The sequence below is a fragment of the Podarcis liolepis genome, assembly GCF_965112155.1.
Source record: "Podarcis liolepis genome assembly, chromosome: 13".
In the NCBI taxonomy this organism is placed as follows: Eukaryota; Metazoa; Chordata; class Lepidosauria; order Squamata; family Lacertidae; genus Podarcis; species Podarcis liolepis.
In genome coordinates this window covers 19246923-19274488 of record NC_139573.1, presented here as the reverse complement: position 1 = coordinate 19274488, position 27566 = coordinate 19246923, and the positions used below count along the sequence as shown (strand labels likewise).

At 46.3% G+C, this 27566-nt stretch overlaps 2 protein-coding genes across 10 annotated transcripts in view; one reads left to right on the top strand and one right to left on the bottom strand.

Annotated features, from left to right (window-relative positions):
- KDELR1 (KDEL endoplasmic reticulum protein retention receptor 1) overlaps nucleotides 1-27566 on the bottom strand; it is a 126891-nt gene that overhangs the window by 28898 nt on the left and 70427 nt on the right. The window lies entirely within an intron of this gene.
- GRIN2D (glutamate ionotropic receptor NMDA type subunit 2D) overlaps nucleotides 1-27566 on the top strand; it is a 59147-nt gene that overhangs the window by 7435 nt on the left and 24146 nt on the right. For all 3 annotated transcript variants that reach the window (XM_083471754.1, XM_083471755.1, XM_083471753.1), the window contains exons 3-8: nucleotides 21014-21435; nucleotides 22043-22635; nucleotides 24322-24436; nucleotides 25859-26055; nucleotides 26519-26672; nucleotides 27122-27275. In XM_083471754.1, coding sequence (XP_083327880.1) covers nucleotides 21037-21435; nucleotides 22043-22635; nucleotides 24322-24436; nucleotides 25859-26055; nucleotides 26519-26672; nucleotides 27122-27275 — 1612 coding nt within the window. In that variant the 5' untranslated portion in view covers nucleotides 21014-21036. The remainder of the gene's footprint in view (nucleotides 1-21013; nucleotides 21436-22042; nucleotides 22636-24321; nucleotides 24437-25858; nucleotides 26056-26518; nucleotides 26673-27121; nucleotides 27276-27566) is intronic.

Here is a 27566-nt window from a genome sequence, read left to right as displayed (position 1 = left end):
CGACCTCTTTCGCTCTTCAGGCTTCAGCGAAAGCTTGCATTGGCCCCACAGGATGCACACACATTTCCCCTTCATTTTTGGAGGGGAAAAAGTGCGTCCTATAGGGCGAAAAATACGGTAGTTTGCACATTCGCTAGATGCTGTAGACAGTGTACTCAAATGAAGAGCATAAAGAGGGAACTCTGCATATGTGCAAAAACTCAAGTGATGCTGGGAAATGTGTGCAAACGTGATGGCATATTTCACACACTGGCTGGTCATGGTGAGTTCACCACTTGGAAAACATGTACGTTCTCTGGTCAGGTGTGAAATGCTCAGATTCACTAATATCCCTTGGAGGGCTATACACATTGACTGGTCAGTGTACACAATTCCCATTTGTTAAGATATTCTCCACATTGTCTAGGGAGCGTGCACAATTGCCAGCATTTGTCAGACACATTTTCCCATGTTAACCATATTTCTGAAATATAGATGCTTTTGTGAGTAGGGTTCTATCTCTACATATCTTCCCCATGTGGTTGCTAGAGAATTTTAGGTACATGATTTATCACTGCTCCTTCTTGCAGCAGCTACAGTTAAGTATACTGCCATATCTATTCCCTTGTGCAAATATGGACTGCTTACCTGCTCTTGGGGTGTTACTTCATGTTCTCAAATGCTCTGCTTACCCTCATTCAAGGAGATGTGGCCATCCTACACAATGTGAATTGACACCAGATTCTGCCCTGTCGCTACATAGCCTCATGGCTTGTATGACACAATTTTTGTCATGAAGGATGCCAACGTCTTTTAAGATAAGGGTGAGGAAACGTGAGTCCAACAACTTTGGGGTCGGGGGGCAGCGGCGGCGGAGGACAGGTTCCCCATATGCACATCCTTTATGCCATTGTACTAACAGGTCAGTAAACACTGTAGCAATGTTCTACTTCACACACTACTTACACAAAACAACATGGTTGCATTATTAGCACACACACTTACTTAGTTGTGCCATTGTGTTTTGCTGCCATAAATACACTTTAATGTAGTACTTTAAATAGCTCCTTTGAGATGATAGTCCTCACACTGCACCATTGTACCTATATGTTAATGCGCTTTTAGATAATACCTGCCCGCTTTCACGTTCTTCAGGCCCATATTAAAAAATCTATCTACAAGACAGTAAGCTCTAGGAAGGCCTCAGCTCAGTAGTAGAGAACATCCTTTGCATGCTGACGATCCCAGGTTAATCCCTGGCATCTCCAGGCAGGGCTGGGAAGGATCCCTGTCTAAAACCACAGAGAGAGGCTGCCACTCAGTGGGGGCAATACTGAGCTAGATGGACCAGTAGTCTGACTAAGCATATGGCAGCTTCACTTGCCTTCTAATGTCTGCAATTTCACAGCTGACATCGTTGCACACTAAATTACTCCAAATCTGCAACAACTGGGCTGTCAAGCTGTACAATACTTTAGAAATACATCCCCTAATTTTTGGCCCTGTTTCTCACACATTTCATCAAGGGTACTGTTTTACTACATAGCTACACGTTGCTACTAGAGAGAAGTGTCTTTGCCTTTTAATGCCCAGGTTGAAATAAAGGAAACTGTCATCCTTCCCACCCTCGGACAGATTCTTTTGACTGTAGCTGCCAATATTGATCTTGTGTGTGCAGCCCATCCTATTACAAAGCTCATCCAGGTCATTGGTACAGTTTATCACAGATACACTCACAACCAAGCAAAACCCTTCTCTGGTTGCAATGTTTCCATGCTGTACACAGGGATCCTCCTGAATCTAGTTTTGGGCTGTAGCTCTTACCCCTTCCCCAGACACACTAATTCAGGCTGCAAGCAAATACATGGGAATAGTTCTATAGATAATACCCATTCAGAAAGAGACGCCATGATTGTAAATGGCTGTATGAGAGAAAGTGCCTCCTTTTCAACACACTCTGCCCACCCTCCTCTGCATATAATCCATGGTGTTGTTTATTAATACCATTCTTCAGCCAAACCTACAGGCCCTTTCTGGCAGTGCCAACACTGATTCTCACCACCGGCCACTTTTTTCATACATGCTGTCTCTGTGTTCATTCACACCCTCTCTCATTTATCTCTCACTGCCGCCGTCCGCACCCTTGTTCCTTCCTGCAAAAAGCAGAGGATTCTGGGACCATTGCCCACCCGCCCCCTTCCTCCAGGTGCTCCAGTTTCCAGATCAAGCCATTAATGGATACTTATTCAAAGCCCCCCCCCCCCCATGCCCGGCTCATGCTCCACTAAAGAGCAAGAGAGTGTGTGGGCTTCACAAAACTGCCAGGCACAGCTGTGCTAGCAAAAGTGGCCTGTTGTCCGGGTTCCAGGAAACAGAGGTGATCCAGCGCGAGGCAGAGGGTTTTGGCAGCTTTGCAGGGAATCTGTGCGCACACCAAAACAGCTGGGAAAGGGCCTTGCCAATGGAGGGAAGAAATGAAAGAGAGTTCGGGAGCAGCTGTTTGGGCAGGGATTCTCCTTCACCTGGCACTGAGAGGCAAATGCTATAAATTAAGAATGGAGTGGTTTAAGGTGGTGGAGTTTGGGGAGGGGGTAGATTGCAGAATCCAGGAAGATTTAGGCCACAAACACCTCACCTATTAGAAGTTAGTAACTTAGGAGAAAGGTTTCTAAAATGAAAGGTAATGTGGCTCAAGCCTCTTGTTAGATCCTGAGCCAGAGCAGCCAAATTGAAGTTTGGCTGAAATTATATAACTGAAATACACTCTGCACATGCTTTATCACTACTTCACAAACTGAATAACAGAGGCTCTGGCTAATCTCTGACTTGGCTTAAAAGTTGGGTATGGTGAGGTGTGTAGGGCTGCATAAAAGTAGCAGGTTAGAACTGGGAAAGAATAGCCCAAAATGGAGGTGGGAGGGAGGAGTATTAACCTGGGATTACCGGGCATCAGCAGGGAGAGATTTTGTGCGGGCAAGTCTTGAGTGTGTGCGCGCATGTGTGGCTTCCAAATTAATTACAGTCAGAGAAGAGCCTGAGAGCGTCACTTGATGGGATTAAGGGTTTGTGGGAGGCGTGAAATTGACGCATGAAACCCTAGACCCTCTCATCTCCCCTCTGGCCCTGGGAACCTGGTGATTGGTTCCTCTTGGCTAATAACTCCCCCCCCCCAATTTCCTTCCCTCACAGCCTTTCTTGGTCCCCCACTTTTCCTCCCAAAAAAACCTGTCGCAATCCAGGGGGATTTTGCTCCTGCAGGCAGCTGGCAGGTGGAAATGAAACCTGCCGACTTTGATTAAACCTCTCTGAGGCGTGTGTGTCGTCTCATCGGTGCTGTGTGTCTCAAAGAGAAGCAGGGGCTGATCATCCCAGCATCACCTTCCCTCTTCCCCAAATTAGGATGCCTAACAACTTTCAACACCAACTGTTTGGATTTATTTATTTATAGTTTAGAAAGTGAGGGGGATACACGGGCTTTATAAATATGCCCAGTGGGCAGAGAAAGTGGATACTGATGAGTTTTTCCTCACTCTCTCCTAACCTGGGGTCACCCACTTATGCCAGCTGGTAGGAGGCTCAGGACAGAATGAAGAGTTGCCTCTGTGCAATGCATAATTAACCTGTGGAATTGCTGCTGCAAAAGGTGTGAGCAATGTGTTTAGAAGGCTTTAAAGGGGGATTTGATTGATTGATTGATTGATTGATTAATGGATGGTAGCCTTTGTGTGGAGCTTCCAGGTTCAGAGGCAGTGCCACTGAATACCAGTTGCTGGGAAGAATAAATGTCGTGAAAGCTTTGTTTGTAGGCTTCCTGGCAGCATCTGGCTGGCCACTGTGCAAAATGGGAGACTAGACTAGTTGAGCCTTTAGTCTGATCTAATGGAGCTCTTTTTTCATTTATTTCTTGCTTAAGAGAATCATAGAGCGGAGAGTGGGACCAAAAGGATGTACAATCCACACAGGCAATCCCGCCGCCCACCCCCCGTTTTTGTCCCATTATATGGCAACCAGACGCATCCACAAAGTCACATCAAGGGGTCACCCAATATCAAACTGTTGATTCATTCATTCATTCATTTCAAAACATTCATACGCCGCTTGATTGTAAAACAACAACAAGAACCTCAATGTGGTTTATAAAAATATAAAACAATAAAGTTGAGAAAAAGTCACGGCTATACTTAAAAACATACAGAAGTTAAATTGCTAAAGCAGATTTAAATCACTTCAACTTCCTAGCATCTGGGTAGACTTGTCTAAACAAGAATGTTTTCACCAGGTGCCCAAAAGACTCCAGTGAAGGCACCTGCTTGATCTCAATAGGCAGGGAGTTCCAAAGTGCATTAAACAATTGAGTTCTTATCAATGTAGAATGGGTATATGTGGCAGCTGTAGTAGTGCCAATTTTGCTGATCAAAGTGGTTAAGTGGGCACGTGGAGCAAGATGATCTCCTAGGTAAACTGGTCTCAAGTTGTTAAGGGCTTTATATCAGGGGTCAGCAAACTTACCGCGCCTCGGGCCAGTGTCTCCAGTGCCGATCACGCGGCGGGCATGCGCATGCGCACACACTATTTCTGGTGCACTTCTGGGTCGGAGGAGCACCGGAAATAGCTTGTGTGCACGTGCACGGGCTTCCTCCGACCCGGATGTGCACCAGAAATAACTCTTACACATGTGCAAATAACTCTTGCGCATGTGCACAAACTATTTCTGGTGCTCCTCCAACCCGGAAGTGGGCAGCTGCGCAGCGCAGCGCCGGTAAGCGCAGGCGGTGGCAGAAGGGCCTTATCCAGTCTGTGGGCCTTGGTTTGGGGACCTCTGCTTTATATGCTAATATTAGCACGTTGAATTTGGCCCAGTAGCAAATTTACAACCAGTGCAGATCTCTGAACACATGTGTTATATGCTGACAAGGCCTCACTGATGTCAGCAATCATGCTATAGCATTCGGCACTAACTGCAGCTTCTGGATGAAGCGTGAGGGAAGCCCCACATAGAGCACATTGCAGTAATCCAGTCTTGAAGTAACCAATGCATGAACTACTGTGGCAAGGCTTTCCTAGTCCAGGAATGGCCACAGCTGTCAAATCAGCTACAGTTGGTAAAGTGTACTTTGAACCACTGAGACTACCTGAGCCTCCAGTGACAGAACCAAATCCAGAAGCTTCCCCAAACTGTGAACGTGCTCCTTAAGAGTCAGTGCAACCCCATCCAGGGTAGGCAACCGACCAATTATTGGACACAAGAACTACTCTCACACAGTGCCTCATTGCAGTAAGGCCCTGTATCCTATTGTGCGACAACCTCACCCCAGACCCTCCAACTGCCCCTTTTTTCCAGGGACGTCCCTGATTTAGAGAAGCCATCCCAGTTTCTGACTTGATCCAGGAATGTCCCACTTAGGATGTCCCTGTTTTCATTAGCAAAATGCTGGAGGGTATGGAGTTATCCGACCACCAAGCCATCTGAAGGCAATCCTGTACAGTTGTACCCTGGATGTTTTGGCTCCCAAATGTCACAAACCTGGAAGTGAGTGTTCCGGTTTGCAAACATTCTTTGGAACCTGAACATCCAACGGGGCTTCTGCGGCTTCCAATTGTCTGCAGGAGCTTCCTGCAGCCAATCAGAAGCCGCGCTTTGGTTTCCAAACATTTTGGAAGTCGAACGGACTTCCGGAACGGATTCCATTTGACTTTCAAGGTACCACTGTATAGGGAAGGTTTTTTCCATGTTTAATGTTTTGTTATGATACTTTGCATGTATGTTGGAAGCTGCCCAGAGGGCTGGGGCAACCCAGTAAGATATGTGGGGTATAAACAGTAAAATTATCCTTATGGAGTGGGATGTCCCTATTTTCATTGGAGAAATATTGGAGGGTATGTCACCTCACAATAAGGATGCCCATCAACCCTAACCCATAGATGCCTCACACTATTTTAGCCTTGTTCTACACTCAAGCTGGGCCATATTTCTATCTGATAGAAGGCTCCAAAATGTCAGGAAAGGTTCTTTTCAGCCTTGCTATTTGATATTCTGTAACTTTGGGGAGGATGGGAGCTTCAAGATGGTGTGACAGAGGGAAAGAAAGAGTGAGGGTTTTTTCCAATGGCTCAATGGCCCTTCACAGGGCCCACTTGCTTCAGCCAGAGGTGCCAGGGGGACACAGCCATGGTCGTATGTTGGACCACTGAACTATGAGTCTCAGAATGTCTTTTGGATCTAGCAGCCCTCCCCTCCATCTGTAACTTCCATCCCTCATGTTCCCCAGACGCTGTGATTCTGCCCCTCAGACACACGGACCTCACAGTCTTTCCGAATGTGAATGTGGGATCTCCACACCAGACTCAGCTGCAACTGCCTTTGATTTAAACAACAGCACACAACAAACACGGGGGTTTCAAGGAAAGGTCTTTCAAAGCTTTTCCTGCAGAGGACTTGGACGCCTCTCTTGCCCTCCCACAGCCTTGAGGTGCTTGAGGGTGTCGGCTTCATTCCTCCAGTACTTCAGCAGCATTTGTGCTTGTCATGCCAGTGAAGAAAAAGTATGTGAGCTTCGCCAAGCCAATGTCCCTGTTGTATCCCAGCTGTCCTTGAGTACTAAGCAAGGGATCCCTGTGTTAACAGCCGCCATCCCAAGAGCAGGTGTAGAGGATTGCTGTGTCCATAACCCCCTCTCACCCTAGAGCAAATTTAGGGAACGTTTTTGTGTTTGTAAGTCCCAACATAGAGGCAACAATGGTCTAGTCAATGCAACCACCCACCTCCACCCCAGAAGCAGCTGCCTTAGTCCCAGGCAAAAGTGTGTTGGTGTTGTCTGCTTGCGGGGTGCGGAGGCTGTTTGCCCTGGTGTGTGGCATCCACCCGGCGATGTCAAACACCCGGGGGCCATGTTCGTTTCTGTGTTCCTCTAACTGAGACGCGCGGAGGAAAGAAAAAACGAGAAAAAGGACAAAAACGCAGCACGACTCGGGGCCCCGAGGGGAGAGAAAGAAAAGGCAGGAAAATCAATAACTCTGGCAGGAACCAAAGAGAGAGGGGAGAGGAGGAAGAAAAGGGAAAAGAAAGGAAAGCTCATTGAGGGAGTGGGGAGAAGAGGCAGTGTGAGGGACGTGGGGGCAGAAGTCTTACAGCAATGGGGGCAGAGCATTAGGAAGGCCTCTTGCGGTCTTCTGGAGGATGTGGAATGCAGGCGAAAGCGTCAGCAATAGCCGGCTTGCCGTTATGTGGTGTGGGTGTAAAGGCAGGAGCTGGCTGTGTGTGTGTGTTATTTCACATGCGTTTATTTAAGAGCTGGGACTTTGTCCATTCTATGGACTGCTTTGCAATGGTGAAATTCCTACATGCAGGGGGCCTAGGAACATAGGAATCTGCCTTTTACGGACCCAGATGACTATCTAGCTCAGCACTGTACACTGACTGGCAGCAGCTCTCTAGGATTTCAAGCTGGGGTTTCTCCCAGCCCTATGTGGAAAGGCTGGGAAGTGAACCTTCTCTGTTCAAAGTGAGTGCTCAACCATTGGGCTAGGGCATATTAATTCCTACACAGAAGTGGCATCTCTATAAGAATTTATTCTTCTTATTATATATTTGCCCTGTTGGGTGTACGTGGTTCTTCCCTCCCCTGTTTTATACTCACAACAACCCTGTGAGGGAGTGGGGAAAGAGAAGGGGGGCAGGCACGGGGTCCATGGGTTTAGCGGTTGAGTGGGGATTTGACACTCTATAGTCACTAGACCTGGCTCTTCACCCTTCTCATCTTGGCCAATGTGAAGGAGTCTCGGGGGGGGGGGGCAGCTATTTATTCCTAGTCCCCATGTGGGTACATGGTGCACTGCTCACTATTCATAATTTACAGAGCACTTTAAAAAAACCGACTTTGCAATCTACATTGCTTTCACAAACAAGCCTGCAAGGAAGCAGATTATCGGTAGTCCCATTTTACAGATGGGACAAATAGGGCTGCGGGGAAAACAACTTATCCAAGGCTGTACTAGTGATCTGTGGCAGAGACGCCTCTTGGACCAGCTCTCTAACCACTATGCATTGGCATATCTATTCACCCACCCTTATTCTTTTCCCTCTTTGGGGTCTGTAAGATGGTATGATCTCCATGTCTGTTCCTGATAGTGGTAGGGTGACAGGAGCATGAAGGGGGGGAAGGAGGGGGGTCTTTGCTTGCTGAAGGCCCTGATGAGCCGGGCAGAACGCCGGCTTCTGATTGCACTCCCAGGAATAGAAACACTTCTGTGATTGCGGAAATTACTGTCTCCTCAGCAAAGAGGCACAGGGGATATATGGGCTTAACCTCCTCTCTTCCAACTGAGATCATACTTGTATTCCCACTTACCCTGGTGTCAAGCCTTGTTTTCATGTGGCCCCAGGGTAGACCAAGGAAGCCCATGCGTTTCAGTATTTAGCTTTCTATGGTGAATGTGTGGGTTGACAGAAATGGTCTAAATACAGACATATGTGTGTGTTTGCTTGCCTGATGTTGTTAATATCAGGGCTTTTGACTATGTATACAGTATTGCAGTTTAAAAAACCCTGGTGTTAAAGAAAAAGTCCTTGTTCTGTTTACTAGCAGATGTCTGCAAGTGAACCTCAAAGCAGGGTCACCTGAGGGAAAAGAAAGCCAGTGGACTAACAGAACCCTGCCCCTAGTATGTGGGGAAAGAAGGGAACTATCCTGGGATATAATCAGCAATTACTAGAACACACTGGGTGCTCGAGACAGTGTGGCCATCAATATACTTCTCAGCAGATTTGTGCCAGATATTGCTAGTGAGAGGTTGCAATCCTGGCCTGACTGCACTGGCTGCCAATTAGTTTCCAGGCCCAATTCAAAGTGCTGGTGTTGACCTATAAAGCCTTACACTGCTCAGGACCTCAATACCCAGAGAGACTCACCTGGTCCCATTATTACATGTCTTTAGGCACCAGGCAAAAACCTTCCTCTTTACCCAGGTCTTTGGCCATTAAATAATCTAGGGACTGTTAAAGCAGGCTTGTGTGTGTGTTATTATGATTATATGATGATGACGACGACAATGCTATCTATTATTATGTTTTTTATTGTGCTCCATAAAATATGTTCTTAATGTTGTACACCACTTTGGAATCTTTTGATAAAGGGCGATATATAGGTACAGTGGTACCTCAGGTTAAGTACTTAATTCATTCCATTCTTAACCCGAAACTGTTCTTAACCTGAAGCACCACTTTAGCTAATGGGGCCTCCCGCTGCTGCCGTGCCGCTGGAGCACAATTTCTGTTCTCATCCTGAAACAAAGTTCTTAACCTGAAGCACTATTTCTGGGTTAGCGGAGTCTGTAACCTGAAGCGTATGTAACCTGAAGCATATGTAACCCGAGGTACCACTGTAGTAGTAGCAGTAGTAGTTGTAGTAATGTGTATGCATGGGAAGAAGCTACAGCTCAGTGGCTTTGGAACATAGTGTGTGGTGCCAGCTAGAGGGTAGGGGGCAGGGTGTTTGCACCCGGTGATCGCAAGATCATAGCTTTGTGTTCCCAATTAATTAACTCAGATTGCTTACACAGCAGCCCTTTTATCTGGAACTGCCATCTTTGGATCATTCACTTTTCACTGAGCATCCAGACATCTTTGTCTTTCTGTTGCATCCCGGTGTTTTCTTCCCATATTTCTTCAGACCTGATCTGTGATCATCATCATTATTTTTGGTAATAAAACTTACAGTAATTGTAGCAGCCGTCGCTGATCTAGTTTGTCAGGCAAAGCAGTACTGAGACTTAAGCAGCAGTGGAGCCCTCCTGCCACCGGCAGCACCGCAGCTTACCTTGAGGGAGCTGGGACGGGGGGGGGGGGCTTAGCATGGGCAAGACATGGGCTGCACAGACGCACTGGCAGAACCGGACTTGTGCTCCTCGTGGTGCATCTGTGCAACCCAGACCTTCTCTTTGCCCCAACTTTGCCAGAGGCACAGTGTCTCTATGGCTCTTCCCCACCACACCAACTGCAACTGCTTTTCAGTCAAGGGAGGGGGAACCAATGGCCTTCCAGATGTTGCAGGACTACACCTCCCATCATCCCTGGCCATGCTGGCTGTGGCTGACAGGAGCTGTAGTCCAGCAACATCTGGAGGGCCACTCGTCCCCTGCCCCTGTTTTAAGTCCCTATTTGTCTAAAATTAAAGGATTCCTATTTACAGGTTCATCCTGTTTTATTGCTTCCTGATGTGCATGGGAGCAGATTAGAGGTGAATAGCCTTTAATGCACCTTTAATCTGCTCCCATGCATCGTAATTGCCACTTGGATAGTCTCTTGGATTTGCTCCAGTGCTAATTTCTGTTCTGGGGTGGGGTGGGGGGAGGCTTTATATATAGTTATTTCACTATAAAAATGAAGTGGGGGGAATAATGAAAGGAAATCAATAATTAAGGTCTCCCCCATCAGAACAGACTCTGACACTGAAGCAAATCAGAGAGGATATTCAAGGGACAATTAAGAGGCTATTCATTACTACTCCCCCATCAACCCTCATCAGGGAAAAAAAATAAAGCAGGCTGAATGTGCAAGGAGGAAACTTTTAATTAATGTTGCCGGTATCCTCTGCTGAAGGGATGTAGAGCCTGTGCCGTCCTCCCCCCCCCCCCTGAGATGCTGCTGGAGTACAACTCCCATCATCCCTGACCACTGGCTTTGCCGGCTGGGGCTGGTGGGAGCTGGGAGTCCAATGATATCTAGAGGACTTACTGAATAGTACCTACTTGTGAGCAAACATGATGGGATGATCTTAACCATGGGGAAGTGCATTCCTGCATAATACAGTGGTACCTCGGGTTACATATGCTTCAGGTTACAGACTCCGCTAACGCAGAAATAGTACCTCGGGTTAAGAACTTTGCTTCAGGATGAGAACAGAAATTGCGCGGTGGCGGCGCGGCAGCAGAGGAAGGCCCCATTAGCTAAAGTGGTGCTTCAGGTTAAGAACAGTTTCAGGTTAAGAACGGACCTCCAGAATGAATTAAGTACGTAACCAGAGGTACCACTGTACAGTGCTACACTGTCCTGAGCTTTGAGCTGCCATTCCACCCGGCTGCAGCAGAGGAAGAGAGTGGCCAGTGCAGTGCTGCTGCCCTCCCAAGAGTGGCATTACCAGGATGGGGGTGGCAAGGTTGGGGCTGTGCAGGCCCACTGGTGGTGCCAATCTGGTGCACAGACCTAACCTTGCCACCTCATGCCCATCCTGGCCTATTAAGTGGCAGCAACATTGCTGTTGAGAGGGTCCATGGGGCAGAGAGACCCACATCATCGGTTAGCCTGTGGGGCCAGCTGGCATTTGGTTCATTCTCGCTCTGAACTGTTTCCATTCAAGCTGGCAATTATAAGAACAATTATGCGACTTTAATAACTTGTCCCTGAGTTTGCTTGTTTCAGATAGTAAGGCTGTGTGGGGAGAACCTGCTTTATTTTTAATTGGTGATTAGTATATTTTAAGCATTTAAAATTAATGTGATTGAATGGAGCTTCTGTGGAAGCTGTTTAAAATCTGTTTCTATCCAATTGCGGAAAAGCAGGGCTTTTCAGCTGTGCTAAGCTTAGGGCCCTGGCATGGAAGCAACCTCAGAATCATGATGGTTGCTTGGCTCTCTCCTGCAACTAGTAACGCAGATTGGCCTGGACATTCCACATATGATCTACTGCAGCAGCGGAGGGAAAACTTCTCACTTCGCCACATTTTAAACCCCTGCAATGAAGTATGTAAAAAAGGGGCAGCTGAAAAGAGAGATAAATTGTCCATATGAAGTGATCTTACGATTGTCGTTTGGATATATGAAGAGAGATGTTACTGCATAGCGGCACTGTTGTGCGTTTGCACCTATACCTCCTCAGAAAAGTGTTTGGCTGTCATGCGTAGTGTAAAAATGCACTGTGGCTGTGTATGTGTGTTAGTCTGAGGTGTGGTTATAATTGGGTTTGTCATCTGGTGAGCTGTGATGTGTTAGGGAGCTCAGCATAAATGTAAGAAGGGTTCCCTGACAAGTAGGCATAAAGTGTTCTTCTTTAGCCGTGCATTTCCAAACTGGGAATTAAGCACTATCTGACCTGCTTCATTTCTGCTTGTTTTAAGGCGCTGGTTTCTATTTTGGTCTTTATGGTAATTATTTACTGTTTTATTGGGAGTTGTATAACTTCGTCATATGTGATTTTTGTGACTGTAAGTGGCCTGGAGCGGTTCTGCTGAAACAGGATATAAATTTGATGAAGAACAATATTAATATGCAAGTGTCAATGCTTGGATGCCTGCTCCATGGGAACCTGCAAAAAGCTTCACTGCTGTTTGTGGATGTTTGGAAAGCTTCACCTATATATATTTACTGTCTGGCATGTGTATAGCACATTTAATGTTCCTGATGGTTTTTATTGTTTCCACCAACACCCTGTGAGCAGTGCTGCAAATAATTCTCAATACTGGAGCTCCCTGTCCCTCTCTGCTACCCTCCTATCCATGCCTCACCTACTGCTCTTTGCTGCTGCTTCTCTTGCCCTATCACAGCTTCCACTGTGAGCTCATATTTGCAGCTTCAGAAATGATGCTCCCTTGTCAAGTGAGACAGAGTCATTGCTGTACTTTGCTATCTTCCTGGCACAAGGAGTCAATGGGAGGCTCTCTTTCCCCTCTTCAAACTACAGGGGAAAGGGCACCAATCCAGCGGTGGGGGGAGAGGGAGGGAGTGTGCCCACTCCATGAGTTAAACACTCTTCTAGCATTGTTTCCTCACTAACATTATATTGCCAGTAACTCTTCGGGATAAGAATGATGGTGAATAAAGTCACACGTAGCTCTGTCCATACAGCCTGTGTGCATTTGCCTTGTTAATAACCTGGAGGCAACCAGGCAAGTGGATAACTGTAAGCCTGTCTGTGAGGTAGATCCATTTGACAGATAGCAAAATTGAGGACAAAAGGAACTTGCCCAGATACTTTTGATCTAAGCAGGGACAGGCTGAGGACTCCTGAGTCCTGTTCTTTGTCCACTGGGCCACATGGGCTGGTGTGTGTGTGTGTGTGAGTGACACTTTCCCTTGGGACGAGAGTGTGGTTTTCTATTTTGCTACAAAATATTGCCATTCCACCTTTCCATTAATAATGCTCAGAACAGCTAGTGTGATTTTTAAAAGAGATGATCAAGGCAAAACCGAACCAAATAATGGTATCCCTGGATGCATGGGTCAGTCTGCATGAGCAGGCAAGGGTGGTGTTCATGTTACTGGGTGCTGATGGAGATGACTGGGGCCACACTTGCAAAATTTGCATTGCTGCAATGGAGGGAACCTGTGAGTGTGTGTGTGAGAGAGAGTGAGAGAGAGAGAGAGAGAGAGAGAGAGAGCGCACCCATGTATCTATACAGTAACCTGCAGTATGTGGGGCTCTGTGTATGCTTGCATCTACATCCAGAGTGTGCCTCTCTCTAGATTCCTCCCCAGTCACCAGTCATGGGCATTTAGCACCTGCTGTCCAGGCTCTATATCCTGGTACTTCCTGCCTTGGCACCATTTGGTTCTCCTGCTGGTATCACAGCTTCTCAGGTAGATCAGAGCCCAGAGGAGATGGGGATGACAAGCAAGCTCTGTGCCAGGGATTTGTGTAATGTTCCCTTCTCAGCAAACACCTGGTAGGAATTATCCCCACATTTCTGCCCAGTTCAGCAGCTGCTATATGCCCCCCTTCAATCAGCTTGCCCTAGGGAGCCAATTGATGATCACCATGCTATTGCCAGGATTACAAACAGGGCTATGGGAGGAGCATGTTGGGATGGAGATCTGTGTACTGGTAGCAAGGAAGTCAGACCTCTAAACTGACCTCAAGCAGGTTACCTGTACAGGGCAACCTCTACCAGTCGGCTGGTGACAAGCCACAGTTGGAAAGCCTATCTCTATTGAGTTTAGGGCAATCAGGCATGTCCAGAGTCTGATTTCCAGGTCCTGTTTAAGTCCAGGAATGCAGTCCATACAAAAAGGAAGCATGAGGTGGTCAACAACAATGAGGCATGTATGGATGTGTAGACCTTGAGACCCAACCACTGGTGCCAAGAAATGCCTCTTCAGATCCCAGACAGATGAAGCAGAGAACCACATGGTGTGTTCCATTCAGGATCAGTCTATTATCTGTGCTTTGGAGAAGATTAGTGCCCTGATCAGGGAAAATATGGGATGCTCAGTCCTTGTGATACAGGAAGTAAGAGGAACCCTGCTGAATCAGTGCAAAGGCCCATCTAAGTCCAGCATTCTGTTTCCCCTAAAGGCCAAGCAGAAGCCTATGAGAAGCCCACAAGCAGGGAGTAAGACCAACAGCACTCCTGCTGCTGTTCCCTAGTGACTAATAATCAGAGGCCTTCTGCCACCAATTCTGGAAGCAGCATATAGCCATCATGACCGGGAGCCATTTTAAAGGGGCAATGACCAGGTTTGGGGAGCAGGTGCCTATTCAGCTCAATGAGGAGTGTGAGGGAGGACTTTGATGGTTTACCTAGTGGTGCTTGGGATACTCAGGTCAGAGGATGCTTCTGGGCATGAAGGCCAATTTAGGAGGATAAGTCATAGCAGCAGCCACTAAGGACCAGCTGACTATACACTCCAGGGTGGTTGGGGGTGGTGGGAGCCTTGAGCCAATGTGACACACGTTAACATAAACCAATAGTGGGCACTCTGGAATGTATGAGAGATCCAGACTGGAACTGTCAACCACAAAAGCAGGCAAGGGCAGGCAGGGGACAAGGTGGGGAAAGTGGCATTAAGGTGGCTGGAGAGGTCCAGGCAGTGGTGTAGTGAAACAGGAGTGGGAGGAAAACAGAGCCTTTTTTGAAAGCAGGAACAATAACATAATCTGCCAGACTCCACACACACACCCCTCCAAGAGCAGGAGGAATAACATCATCTGCCAGGGTAACTGACAACTTCCTTGATCTGCCAAGTGAATGAAGCAATAACAAGGCTTTCAGCTTTTACTATTGCTTGTGAAAGATTAGTCAGGAAGGAATCAGGACAGCAGGTAGCATGGGAAGTGTGAGGACATATGTCATAGATTTTTTGGGGTATAGATTATGGCAACTTCCCATGGGGCAATCGTATCATTAAGGGGAAGGACGACTAGTGGAATCCAATCTTGGCTTTATATTCACTGAGTGGGAAGAGCTCACATGGGTCTCAGGAGCCATTCCCGGTGCTTCTCCAAACTGCACAGCCAGAAGCCTACAGCCACTGAGGCCATCACCTGAAAGGTGGTTCACTTGCAGAACACCAGGCCTTCCTATTATCCTTTGGGTCACAGTGACAAGATAGTCTGGCCAGAGGGGATTCTGGTCTGAGATCAAATGGTAATTCACTTTGCATTTCCTGTTTCAGGTTTGTAGTCCCTTATTATGGACTTGGGGAAATCAACCATACCAAGGGCTGGCCTTACCACAAAGCAGCAAGAAGCAGTTGCTTTGGAGCACAAATGGCAGGAGAGGCAGCATTCTAGTACAAATCTCAATAAAAGAAAATATCTGACAGATCCAGCATTCTAGGCATGGACACCAAAGCAGATTGAGATCCGTTTTCAGATAAGCTTGGACAAAACCTCCCTGGTTAACCTTCTGAATTCAAAATGCCTCGATTTGGCAAGAGTCTGATGCAATTTTGCCTATTTTACTGCAGGGAAATATCTGTTGGCGCTGCTGTCCTCAGTGGGGCTTTAGCCTGTTGGTTTTTCTCCCTACTGTGACCAGCGAATTTGCCAGGTGGCAATAGACCAGGAGCCAGAAACTTGTTCAACACTGCGGACTGCATCAAAATAATATCATGAGCCAGAGGGCCATATCTAATTTGCATATTAGAGCGGCACATAATTAACATACTTGGCATAGGATTTTCCTAAATGTGGCAGGTGGTGGCCATATTATTATAAACTATAATCCCCATAGCACGTAGTATGTGTGAAGGGTTTTGCAGTTATCTGTCCATCTCTTTGATCCTCCCTGCAACTTGGTGAGGTGTCCCATTGGCATCCTTGTCGCAGTCTGCTTTGGGAAACAAGGTAACTTTTGAAAGTGAGGAGGGGATCTGGCTGCCACTTTTCAACGTACAGAATGATTTCCAGAAGGATATCTGTGTTGGTTTGTCGCAGCAAAAAACAGCTAAGGTTTTATGGCACCTTAAAAGACCGAAAGATTTATTACAGCATAAGTTTTCATGGACTAGAGTCCACCTTTTAATGTGGACATTATGGACAATCTTCTTGACCATTCAACTCTTCAAAAAATAGGAAAACATACAGCCTCCAGGGACTTAACTACAATTGTATCTGGTCATGTTGTCCCAATTGTCTCAATACAAATGTTAGAGAACAGGTCTTTACTGCCTCTTATTATCCTATGCAGCAAGTTTATTTCTCAGAATGGGTATGACAAGCAAAACACCACTGTGCACTGCATTGCTTCTCAACAAATCACCCTTATTATTTCCCCCCTTTTGTTTGTTTAGAAAGCATCCTTGCTGTTGCTCTTTTTTCTTTCTTGCCTCCAGTAGTTTTTGCTTCAGCCTAAGTACCATATTTTACCTTCACATCCATCTATAAGAGGTTTTCTGTGTGTGTTTTTTTTAGAGAGCTCCTAAACTGTGAAGAATCTGCACATTTTTTTCAGGGAAGAAAGAGAGACAGGTTCCTCTCCCTGACCTTGAAGGTTCCACTTCCTCATCCCAAGTACTTGACTCATAATTAAAGTAATGTAAAGAATTGCCAAGCAGAAAAAAGTGTGTACCTCATTCTAGCTGGAATATGACGCAATCATTTTATTTTAAACACTTGCGCTTCATTTCACACATGCTGGAATACACATTTTTCCCTATGCGGGTTTTATCTTCATGGGGGGGGGGGGGATTGTAACTTATGAAGGGTCTCTTGAGGTTGCCAAGCGTGCTAATGATTTACTTCAGGGGATTGTTTTGAGACAAAACATACTAAAGATTTAAAGCAAGTTAAAACATGCTGTTTAAATGATAATAAATATGAAAAGAGACTTGAGCCAGTCCTGGGGGAGAGATTCTAATTCAATAGACTCCTCTTAGGTGAGCTACGTTAGTTGGTAAGATGGGAGGGATGTCGTCACCTTGCCCAGAGTAAAAGATGAACAGAATAAGCAGCAGCTTAAAGGTTTCTGACATCTCAAAATGAGCATTCTGAGAGAGCTTTGATGTTGAAAGACCAAATAAAGTGGTCTAATGAGCGGTGTAAGCCCTAATTAAAATTAGCATAGGCAAAATAAGACTCTTTCTTTGTAATGTCTTGTCCTATGATAAGGGTTTGTATGGAGTGGTTAATTGTTTAATTAGTTTTTTAAAAGATGGTTCTCTGAGGGTGGAACCACATGTTAGAAGGCTTGCTTTGTAACCATACAGCATCTAGCACAGTAGATTACAATTGCTACAACAGGTAGAAAGATCATTAAGTGGTCCACCAAGGCTCTCAACAATTTTCAAGTGGTCCATGGGGGAAAATATTTGAGAGCCACTGCTCTAAGCTAACTTGCTACCCCCCAGTGCAGTGGAAGATGCTGCTCTGCCACACCTATGTTGAAGTAAAGATACAACTGCCAGTCCACTTAGATTTTATCTGCAGAAGGGGCCACCATCTTATCCCTTGCCTCAGGCAGCAAAATGTCTTGGGTGGCCCTGATGTGGGGATAGAGCATCAGAGGGGAAGGAGGGGGATGTTGAACCTGGCCTGCATCCCGCTTTCTTCCCATCAAGTGCACCCCTGGCTATTTTTACACTAGTTTATCCTAGCTGGGTTCTGGGCCTGAAAGTAAGACCAGCTGGGAGGGTTGCGGGGGGGGGGGATCTGTAGGCATGAAACGTTTAAGAACCCCCACTCCTTGTGATTGTTTAATGCTGATGCCCCCCTGGCCCTCCACATTCATATTGCTTTGGCAAATGTGGGCTTGGAAACATACATATGCTAAGGTGACATGTAATGATCCAAAGTCCCTGGAAGTGTGGGCAGTGTGCAAGGGATTTCACTGCTCACTTTAGAGGCATAGTGGGAGACTAGGTAGTGGAAGGTTTTATTTTGGTTGCTGACAGTATAGATCTTTATCTGCTTCCCTTCCCTTCTCCCTCCTATCTCCACCTCAATTCCTTTGGGGCATCAAGAATTGTCCACCCGTCCATAAGGAATGTTTGAATGGGGAGCACCCCACTAGAATTTATCACCGAGGTCCCGCTCGATAGTTTTTGCACCGTACTTATGGTCAAAAAGCCAAGCTATATAAGCAGCAGAACTGTATATGGCAGCTTTTACTGGACTGTGCCACTTCAGCCTGCAAGTAGGGAATTGCATATCTGAATACTCACTGCCCCTCATCGGAAATATTATTCCCTTGCCCCCTGGAACATAAATAATAAACATGCTGGGAAAGAATAGGATAGAGCTGTTCTCCTTGACATGCTCATTTTTTTTACATGCCAACAGATTATTATGGATGGGAGCATTCAAAATGCAATCACACCCTTCAATGGGAAGGATTCCACTTCAGCAAGAAGCGAACCACATGATGCTCCTGGCCACACAGTTCATCATTATCACAACACATGCTTTTTATGCAGCCTTTGGGTCTGGGGCACACCCACAACACTACCATAAAACAGACAAACCAGGAGTCTAATTAAAGAGCCATACAGGAATTCATCTCCCCTCCAGCTGATTGACAAGTGCTCTGAGGAGGCTCTGCCTGCAGCCAGCAACTTGGTTTGATTCCCTGAGTAATTTGGAACTCTCTTATTACATGCTGTGATTGTGATTTTTTTATTATTATTTTTTGTAGTGTGTGTGTGCGGGGGGGGGGCGGACCTAGTGTATAGATTTGTATAGCCACCAACCAATGAGCAGATCTGTACTGCCAATGCTGGTGGGATTTGGAGTGGGATTTGGCTGTTATTGCCTGACAGACAAATAAAAATGAAATGAAATGAAATGGAAATAGTGCCAGTCACAGGCAAAGAGGGACAGGACCATGCACATGTGTTGGAATAATCTCCTGAGGGTACAGTGGCAGAATGAGGGTAACATACCAACCGTACATGAACCTGTTGCCTTGTGTGATGCTACTGGAACCAATGACAGGTAGGGAGTCAGGCTCACTCTGATAAATAATTTGGGAATCTGCCCTAGAGCTGGCCAGGATATAAATAATAATAATCTGAATGGGTTTTATTCAAATGTAGGAGGACTGTCTACATATTATTGGGCAAACCTGATGTATCCAAAAGGAAAGTGTGTGTGTGTGTGTGTGTGTGTGTGTGTGTGTGAGAGAGAGAGAGAGAGAGAGAGAGAGAGAGAGAAATGGAATTATAGCAAGTGGAGAAAAATAAATGCATTAAGGATGCTGGGTGAGGTGAAACCAACACATTAAGTCCACTGTATCTGCGACTGGTTTCATTTAGTGCCCACCTCTGCACTTCACTCACTCGTCTATTCTGACTAATAATTGGCCCATGGAGGATAAATGGAGGGCAGGATGAGCTCCTGACATCTGGCTCAGCATAGTGACATCTGGCCAAACCAACAGCTGAAATCCTGGTGTTCTACTGGCTGGTGTTTGGGGAACTTGACATGTTTTTCCTGGATAAAATGGCCCTTCCCGTTCTTCTACATTTTCAATTTAAAGCTTGCTGCTGGGAAGAGTCATTTCTTTGGCCAAATCATACAGCGTTCTCCCTGGGTCAAACATCACCCCTGCTTATGTGGAATGAGGAGGGCGGAGAGCATTGACTGATTAATGGATGAAAAGATTAAAGACATTGGTTTTCTTAGATAATGTGCATCCTATGAATCTCTGTCCAAATGCTTGAATGACAAAGATGTATGACTTTGCCAAGTCGGTTCTTGTTTTCCTTGACCCTCACCAGAGCCTCAACCCTTCCTCTTCAAGACCCCAATATCTCTCTTCCAGGGGTTAAAATGTTACTCTCCAATGACCTGTGGGACCCTCCCAACTCACAGCACTGCCAAAACTCAGTAAATGTAATAATGGAAGGAAAGGGCATTGCTGATATGTTTATGTTGTCACAGGGGATGTGTCTGGATTGGGCAGGTGTTGAATATGCTAGAGAAAAGTGAGGTATTGAAAGGCAGGAATGTGTAGAAGATGGTCTGTTATTCAAAGCCCTTGTTTAGGTTGGGAGGCCATAACAGCAAGCAGGGAAGATATAGGTGGTGCTTATGGGAGTTGCCATGGAAGAGGTAACCTCCTGCTTAGGGTTGTGACTTTTTCTTGAGGTGATCTGCCTTCCCATTCAGAGGCTTCCAAGGGTTTCATACCACGGGGTGTCTTTAATCTAACCTGTAACTTTCTTGGTCAACTTCACACAGCTAATGAAAGAAGCATGTATTGTGGAACATACCATGATAATTCTAAGGCATACCTGTGCAAAGATGCTGTTCTGTCCTCTCCTCCAAAGATCAATTCCAATGACCTGCAGCTCAGGCAGAGCTCTGGCTGCCAAAACCTAAACCATAGGCATCCAAAAAGCAGCAGATGGGCCTTCCCACTGGTTGACAGGAGCTCTGTCAAAACAGTGCAGCACAGAGGGTTAGCAACTAGCAAACCAGACACCATATGCAGCCCCCTGAGGTGAGCCATTTGCTCACCTATAGTTGCTCCACAAGCTCTGATCTTGAGGGGATGAGAACGTGGGAAATATGCAGGCAGGAGAGAGAATGGTTTCCTTCTACAAATCCAATGGCTTCTCGCTTTCCTTCTCCTCCTAACCCTGAGCTAATTCATGTAGCAAGGTGCATGGGGTGGCAGGAAGAAGCAGTGTGAGTGTATTTGTGCACAGGTGAGCATGTTTACACACAGGTGAGGAACAGCTTGGTTTGTTTTCAGGCCAACTGGGGAGGGAGGCTTGATTCTATGCTACTCCCTCTGCCCTGCCACCAAAGTGGCTCATCACCTCATTCCCTTTTTAAGCCTCCCTTTGCCTGTTCTTTCCTTCCTCTCCCAACCACTTCCAGGGGGAACGTAGAGGCCCTGCGAGATGAGCCTGCCCCCGGGCACCCCCGCTGCTAGGATGCTCTTTGTTATGGCTCTGGCCTGTGCCAGCCCCTTCTTGGACCTGCGGCGGCGGACCATCAACATCCCCATCATTTTCAGTGGCTCCACCTACACGCAAGAGAGTGCCCGGTTCTCGCCTGAGGACTTCCGCAACTTCTCAATGGAGATCAACCCCATCCCTGTGGTTCTGAATGACACCAACCCGCGCAGCCTCATTGTGCGGCTCTGTGACGTTCTCTCCTCCCTGCACATCCACGGTGTGGTTTTTGAGGATGACACACGTACAGAGGCTGTGGCCCAGATCCTGGACTTCATCTCAGCACAGACCTCTGTTCCCATCATTGGCATCAACGGAGGATCAGCCATTGTTCTTACACCCAAGGTAAAGTGATTTATTCTGTCTATGTTCACTCTCATATCCTGTGTTTTTCTCTGCCCAGATTATGTATAACTATTTTAAATTCTGCACTTCATAAAATTATACAACCTGAATCTATTACAAACATTTACTCACTGATGCTAATCTGCTTAATTTGCATACAGATAGTGCAGAACTTGCCTTTATCTTAGTGCAGAATTTTGGATACTTTGATCAAGATTTTTTTTTTCATTAAGTGCAAGGCAGGCACTTAATTGAGGGGCTTTGGTGTAGGGACACTGGGAGGGCTGAAGATAACAATAGATATGTCACACAAGCTCATACTATGACCCCTTTTTCAAGGTTAGATGGGCATCAGCAGTTCAGAGAGGAGGACAATTTCAGCATAATGATTTTCTGCATGCAAGCACTTTTGGAATTATTTGTATGGTGTACAGAGGTGGAAAATATTTTGCTGGAACTAAAAGCCAACCTTTATTCCCCAACTAAAACTATTCTGAAAGCTCTCCCATGACAGGAGAGAGGTAGAAATCAGAGAGTAGACCTATAATGGGATGGCAAATAGGTAGCACTTATCACCCTTGTGTCTTTTGCTCCCTCCTAAATCCAGGAGAAAGGATCAACCTTTCTACAATTAGGTTCCTCGACTAAACAGCAATTGCAAGTGATGTTTGAGGTCCTGGAACAGTACGATTGGACGGCATTTGCTGTCATCACGACACTGTTTCCCGGCTATGAAGACTTTGTAGATTACATTGAGGTCCTGACTGACAGCAGTTTCATTGGTTGGGAGCGCCGCAGCACTGTGACCCTTAATCTCACTGATGACCCAGACGGGGCCCGCCTCAAACGCCAGCTCCGGGAAATAAATGCCCGCATCTGCCTTCTCTACTGCTCCCGTGAAGAAGCAGAAAGCATCTTCCGTGCAGCCCGTGAAGTGAAGCTCACAGGCCCCGGGTATATCTGGTTCATGGCAGGTGCCAACTTTGGTAGAACTGAGTACATGCCGGAGGAACTGCCCGAGGGTCTCTTCATGGTGCTTTCAGCAGGATGGAAAGATGATCTCTACCACAGGGTTCAAAATGGTGTAGCCATCATTGCCAAGGGGGCAGAGGCCCTATTCCAAGTCTACGGCTCAGTTCCAAAATTCAACAATGATTGCCGGGCACCCAATCTCACCCAGATCAACGAGAACCTGCATCGGTTAGCAGGGAAAGAGGCTGGGGGGATTTTGCCTGGAAGGGGGGTGGAATCAAGAGCAAAAGAAAGTGCTGTTGTCCACAAGGGATGTATAGCTTATCGCCATACCCTCCTCCCCTCCCATTCCTTTCTTCATTTGCAAATCTGTTCCTCAAAGCATGCTTCCTACATTCCTAACTTGTTCCTCTTCACATCCATTTCAGCCATTTTGACTTTTGCCTTGCTTCCTTATCTCCATTTCTCATGAGTCCTTATGTGCCACTGGGCGCAGGAGTGGAATGCCAGGCTGAGCATGAGGAGGAGAGAGAACAGGGGGTGACATGGCAGGGGGCTGAGACCGGGGTGGGCGGGATGACAAAGGCAGGAGGAGGCAGGTACTTCTCCCAGGATATGGCTGCTCCAGATGAGAAAGCTGGACTCCTACGTCCCTTCCTGGGAAAAGGAGCACAACGATTGAATCTGGGAAGAGTGTTAGCCAACCCACTAATGGTAGAGAAACCTGACTCAGATGGGGAGGGCATAGCCTGGTCACTGAAGACCCAGCAGCACTCCTGTCACTGGGGAAAGGGAAATCCTCCCCTATGCAGTGAGCATCTGCACACCCAACAGTTCTGCAAGGACACCTCTTCCTTACTTTCAAGTAAGAGCCTCTGTCTTCATCTGAGCAGGAACCAGGGATTCATGAATCCCTATATATCCACTCACCCTATGCACCAACATCCAGCCAGTGCTGGATTTACACAAAAGCTATATATCTATTTCATTACATTTATATACCATCTTTATATTCCAAGGATTGGCCCAAGGTCGCCAGTGAACTTCATGGCTGAGTGGGGATTTGAACCTTCGTCTTCCGGGTTATAGTCCAGCACTCTAACCATTACACCACACTGGTTAATCTACAGTTAAGGTCGAGTTTAGGGCCTCGCATTATGAGGGTCTCCAAATACAACCCCCCGATTTCAATGACTCTGCCTTTAAAAACCCCCATAAATGGTTTAATTTTTATGTCCCATGCACAACACACACAACACATGTTGTTTGGCTCTTCCATTTAGAAAGGGCTAAACAGTGTGTGTGTGTGAGACCACTCTTGCTATGTCAGAAAGCAGAAGGTGTTTTCATTTAAATAAATTTCATATGCAAATAGGCTTCTTGCAAGATAGATGATTAGTTTTCAGTTGTAACCTTGCCTATGTACGGGTTATATATGCAAATATAAAGGTTTATTACTTTTATTTTCATTGTCCTTTCTGTTAGAATAATACACAGTATTATGGGGCCTTTTAAACTTGACATAGCATAGGCTTCCAGCATGTCTTTAATCTGGCCTGCAGCCAGCTCTTTCAGTGGCTCTGCTTCCCACTAATTGCATACCATCCCTTCCTACCATCTCCCCATAATGCCAGTTACACCCCGCACCTCATCCATATTTACCTACCTTCGCACACCATCCACCCTCACTCAATACCCTGCCTCCCCTTTCAAAATGGGCCTGATTCCAAAAGGGCTTTTCCCTTCTCGATTTTCAAGTCCTGATCCACAGCTGCATCTGAAATACTAGACAAGTGCCCTGTGGGTCAGGCTTGAGGGGGATGGCAAAATGAGGGGGAGTGAAGCTGCGATGGCAGCATATGGAAAGTGGGCTCTAGACTGACACTGAAGAGCTTCCATCATGCCTCTTCACAGGTACTTCATGAATGTTACCTGGGGTGAGAAGGATTTCTCCTTTAATGAGGATGGGTACCTCATCAATCCATCCTTGGCTGTGATCTCCCTCAGCAAAAACCGAACCTGGGAGGTGGTGAGTTTGAGGGAGGTTTGGGGGGAAGGTGGTTGGGTTGGGGAGGAAGGTTGATGAGTCAAGGGGAGGGGGTGAAAAAACGTTTGGACAGGTCGTAATCTGGAGCCCATGTGAGTTGGTGAAATTGTGGCAAGGTTGATGTTTGGGGAAGGTGGACTGTTATCATGGGGTAATTATGGGGCAAGTGTGAATTTGAGAGATGGCGTGTGTTTGGAGAACTGTCCAAGGGCTATAAACAGAAAGAGCTGAGAGGGTGCTGAGTCTTAAGCCCCTGCTATAAGGCACAGCCGTTCACATCCCAGCACCCCACAGAAAGTCTCTCACAGTCCTGATGGCACCATGAAACAGTCAGAGATCGCAAGTGCCCAACAAAAAAGCAGCCAGAGGAGCAAAGTAATGTAAATTTCTTACACAAGCATATCAAGCCAAACCCTACAGGGAAAGGCAACCAATCTGGCAGGGGTGGTGGATTCATTCCTGAATCTCATTTTGGCAATTGCTAAGCCCTTGGCTGTGAGCAAAGCCCATCCACCGAGTGCTCACACAAGGTATCTATTTGGCTAATTTTGTTTAATTAAAAGTATTTATAAGTTGCATATTTTACACATGTCCTCCCAAAGTAAGAACATCAAAAGAAACGATACAGAAACAATAGCTATGTGGGCACATGATGCTACTAAAGAAAGCTGCTCTGGTTAAGTCATTCAAAGCCTTAGTTGAGGGTCGTAGTCAAGGAAAAGGTCTGGAGGGCTTCCTTAAAAGCCTGAACAAGGTGTAAGCCATTTGGAAAGTGAGTTCCACAGCTGTGGGCCACCACCAAAAAAGCCCTGTCTTGTGCTCGCCAGCTTCACTGATTTTCCCAGTGAAGCAACACCTCCCTAACCTATCAAAATATATCCTAGTTTTTAACTAGTTTGTTTTTATCACTCTGTATTTTATCACTGATGTTTTTTAAATGTTGTAAGCCACCTTGTATTCCAACATGGGAGAAAGATGGGATATAAATATCAAATAAACAAAATATAGGCAAGATCATCTGAGATATGGTATTGGCTACCCAATATCCTGACTCCATGCTGGTCATGGATGTCCTCAATGGATGTAGGAAGCAGAGGAATAATGTGAATGGAGGATGTGATTTTTAAGACAAGAGTTTGTATTTCTTTCATGTTGTAAGCCACCTTAGCAATGGTTTGAAGTGGCATACAAATTAAATTATGTATGTATGTTTGCATGTACAGTATGTCTGATGTGAAGACTCAGAAGTTGGTGCAATCCTGGAGATGTTAGTTGTGGGAGGGGGCTTTCAAAACTGAGTTTCTTGAATAGGGCATAAATTTGGGACCAACACTGGTGGCCTGGCAAGAGTCTGGAGAAAGGTTTGGGGTGTATCTAACCTCTTCTCTATGCCCCGGGAGGCAGGTGGGAAGGTGGGAGCGCAGAATCCTGAGCATGTCACGCTACAGAAAATTCCTGCAACCTGTGGATGACAACAAGCACCTCATGGTGGCAACACTGGAGGAAAGGCCCTTCGTTATTGTCGACAACATTGATCCAGCCACAAAGACCTGCATTCGTGATTCAGTTCCCTGCCGCCACCCACTCAACCATACCAACAGGTATTCCTGAGACGCTGGCCAAGTTTACCACAGCTGAGTTCAGTGTTATCAATTTTACATTTAGATCTTTCTCTTCCTCAGGAAAGTTCAGAGTGGCTTGTGTAGGCCTCCCAGTGGACACCCATCCAAGCACCAATCAATCCCATGCTTGCTTGTTTATTACTTAACCCATTAATATTGCCCCATTCCTCCAAGGATCTCAAAGTGGCACACATAGTCTTTCTTTCTTTCTTTCTTTCTTTCTTTCTTTCTTTCTTTCTTTCTTAGCTTTGCTGTGAGGGTAGGTTAGTGAATGGCCTAAAATCAGCAAGTGAGTTTCATGGCTGACAGGGGATTTGAACCTGGGCCGCTACAGACCTAGTCCACTATAACCACTACGTCATGCTGGCTCTGTGTTTACCTTCCACAGTGCTCCTAAACCACTTGCTGAGTTCCTTTCCCTCCCTCCTTGTGCTGTTTACAGCCATCAAATGGTAAAGAGCTGCTGCAAAGGATTTTGCATCGACATCCTGAAGCGTCTGGCTAAGACTCTGGGTTTCACCTACGATCTCTATCTTGTCACCAATGGCAAGCATGGCAAGATAGTCAACGGCATGTGGAACGGCATGATTGGAGAGGTAACTTCATCCCCTCCCCAAGGAACTGGGTGGTCTGGGCTCACGCACAACTTCTTAGGACTCTCTGCATTTTGTTCCTCTTAAAAGAACCCAGGAATTCTGGTTTCCCACTCACACATGTGTGACTCTCAACTCCACTTGAGAGGACCCACAAGTCCTGCTGCAGGCTGTTTGGATTGTATCCTTGAAGTAAAGGACTATTGAATAGTGCACCGACATAAATAGTAGGGTTAATCTGCTTCAAAGGTTATGGGAGGGTTGCCCTAGGCAATATGGCTCTGCCCATTCCTGGATCTGATAGGCAAACAGAATTTTACATCCTGTCTCCAGGGCTCAGGGTGGGTACCACTGTTTACTCAGAAATACTGGACCCTCCCCTTCCTTTCCAGAAAACCCAGGATTGCTGGCTATTTGTACTTTATCCATCTCTCTCTCTGTGTGTCTCTCAGGTGTATTACAAGCGAGCTGACATGGCGATTGGATCCCTGACCATCAATGCGGAGAGAGCTGAAGTCATAGATTTTTCTGTGCCCTTTGTCGAGACAGGAATCAGTGTGATGGTGTCTCGTAGCAATGGAACTGTTTCACCTTCTGCCTTCCTAGGTGAATACCCAGCCCTGGGATGGGTCAAAGTAAAAAGCAGGAGGGAGCGTTGGCATGAGATGTGGAAGGAGTCTTCCAGGTAGTCTGGTTTCAAAGCAGGGTTCATTATAGTAGAGAAGTCAGAAGTCCTAATCTTCCCCCACCCTGTCATCTATTGGATCTAACGTAGTTGTGCACCCAGTCTTGGGGAAACAGCCCCACTAAGGACCTGTTTTATTGCTGAGGTAGAGTTTTGAATTTTTTATTGTCAATCTTATTTTAGCATTTTTAACCCACCATGTATGCTAGAAA